Source organism: Emiliania huxleyi, assembly GCF_000372725.1.
Source record: "Emiliania huxleyi CCMP1516 unplaced genomic scaffold EMIHUscaffold_51, whole genome shotgun sequence".
Taxonomy (NCBI): Eukaryota; Haptophyta; order Isochrysidales; family Noelaerhabdaceae; genus Emiliania; species Emiliania huxleyi.
In genome coordinates this window covers 714,859-716,508 of record NW_005198167.1, presented here as the reverse complement: position 1 = coordinate 716,508, position 1,650 = coordinate 714,859, and the positions used below count along the sequence as shown (strand labels likewise).

General features: G+C 69.0%; 1 protein-coding gene across 1 annotated transcript; it reads right to left on the bottom strand.

Moving 5' to 3' along the window:
• Positions 1 to 34: 34 nt before the first annotated feature.
• On the bottom strand, positions 35 to 1,166 carry EMIHUDRAFT_212222 (hypothetical protein; the record flags this gene model as incomplete). The annotated part of the gene is made up of 2 exons (XM_005766540.1): positions 35 to 407; positions 437 to 1,166. Coding segments are annotated over 2 exons (1,103 nt in total), but the record flags the coding sequence as incomplete, so codon positions are not given.
• Positions 1,167 to 1,650: the final 484 nt, after the last annotated feature.

Here is a 1,650-nt window from a genome sequence, read left to right as displayed (position 1 = left end):
CAAGCGGTGTGGCGGTCGCGGCGGGCGGTGGCACCCTATGTCGCACTGCCCATCGGCGAGCCACGAGCCGGGACAGCCCCACGCGCAGCGCTCGCGCGCCACTGGCTGGCCGTCTCTGAGGCAGTCGCCACCGTCCCAGCGGCAAGTCCCCGTGTTGCACTCGTCGTCGCAAGCGCCGTCGCCGAGCCACGCCGCGGCGCAAGCGGGCGCGCAATCGCCGGTGCAGTCGTCGCCGTCGAAGCCACAGCGTGCCGTGTTGCACTCCTCGTCGCACTCCTTGTCGCCGCGCCACGACTCAACGCAGCCGGGCGCGCACTGGGCGGCGGCGGCGTTGGTGCGCGAGCGCGCGTCGCAATCGCCGCCGTCGTGGCCGCAAGCCTCGGAGTCGCAGCCGGGATCACACTCGCCTAAGGGAGATCTCTTTCCTGGTGCAGACCGACGAGCGGCAGTGGATCAAGGAGCAGGGCAAGCAGGCAATCGCCGTCGCCGAGCCAGTTGCGGGGGCAGTTTGGCGCGCAGAGCGCGCCGACGTTGACAGGGCAGGCGGCGGCGGTGGAGATGGACACCACCCACTCGCAGTGGTGCCTCGTCTGCACGCGTGCCGGGATCTGCGAGCCGAGACCGTGCTCCGCAAGGTTGCACTCCAGCATGAGCAGCAGCGAGTAACGCTGGCCGGGCCTGCACTCATCCCCCTTGCCAAAGATGAGCTGAAGCCCTCTCTCTGGCCGGTCGGCGTCGAGCAGCACCACCTCGGGCTTGGCGGGCGGCCGACCCAGTACCGCGCAGGCCGTGCGCGCCGGCTCGGCGGGTCTCGCGCCGGCGCCGCCGCCCAGGAAGGCTGCCAGAATCGGATCGCCAAACGGGCCGGGAGAGCGCGGCGGAGTGCGCTCGACGAGAATGCCGGGGGCGTGCTCGCCATGGCAGGTGGAGAACTCGCGGCCGCCAGGCGCGTCGGGGCCGCACACGGAGAGCACGAGCGACTGCTGCGGGCCGCTGACAAAGCCGGGAAAGTCGGCCAAGAGATTGCCAAGTCCCGAGTCGAACTTGATTTCGTGCTCCGTCGCGAGCGGGGAGAGGTCGAAGGTGGCACTGTGCGCCTCCGATTTGAAGATGCACCGCGTCGATGGGGCGAGAGCGGAGGCGGCGACACAACTTAGCGTGAGCATAGCGCCTGTTTGTAGCCCGCCGCGGCGCCTAACATCCTTTCTCGAGGTTCTCGAGGTGGATATCCTTTGGCCGCGTTGGGTAGCGAGGATTGGTGTAACCCGAGCCACGGAGGCGTGTTTTCTGACGGCCGACCGTCAGTGCACGGATGGCCCCTTCTCCGACTGCCCCGGCTAGTTCCCGAGGTCGTCGGGTGTGACCCCTTCGTCCCCCGAGACCTAGCGCGGGTGGGTTGGAGGGGGCTCGCCCCGTTCCTCCCCATCGGGCCGCATGAGCGGCCACGCCTCGCAGATTCGTTTTCGCGCCTGGGTCAGGCGCGCGGGGCATCCCCCGGGTCGCTCGACCAGCGATCCGAAGAGTGGCCGCTATGCGAGGGAAAGAGTGGGGCCCTCGGGGTGCGCCTCGTCCGGCCCCCTCCGAATTTTCCTTTGGCGCGAGCGTCTTTCTTTCTTTCGGCCGGTGTTAGCACAGGTATATCGTTGGCAA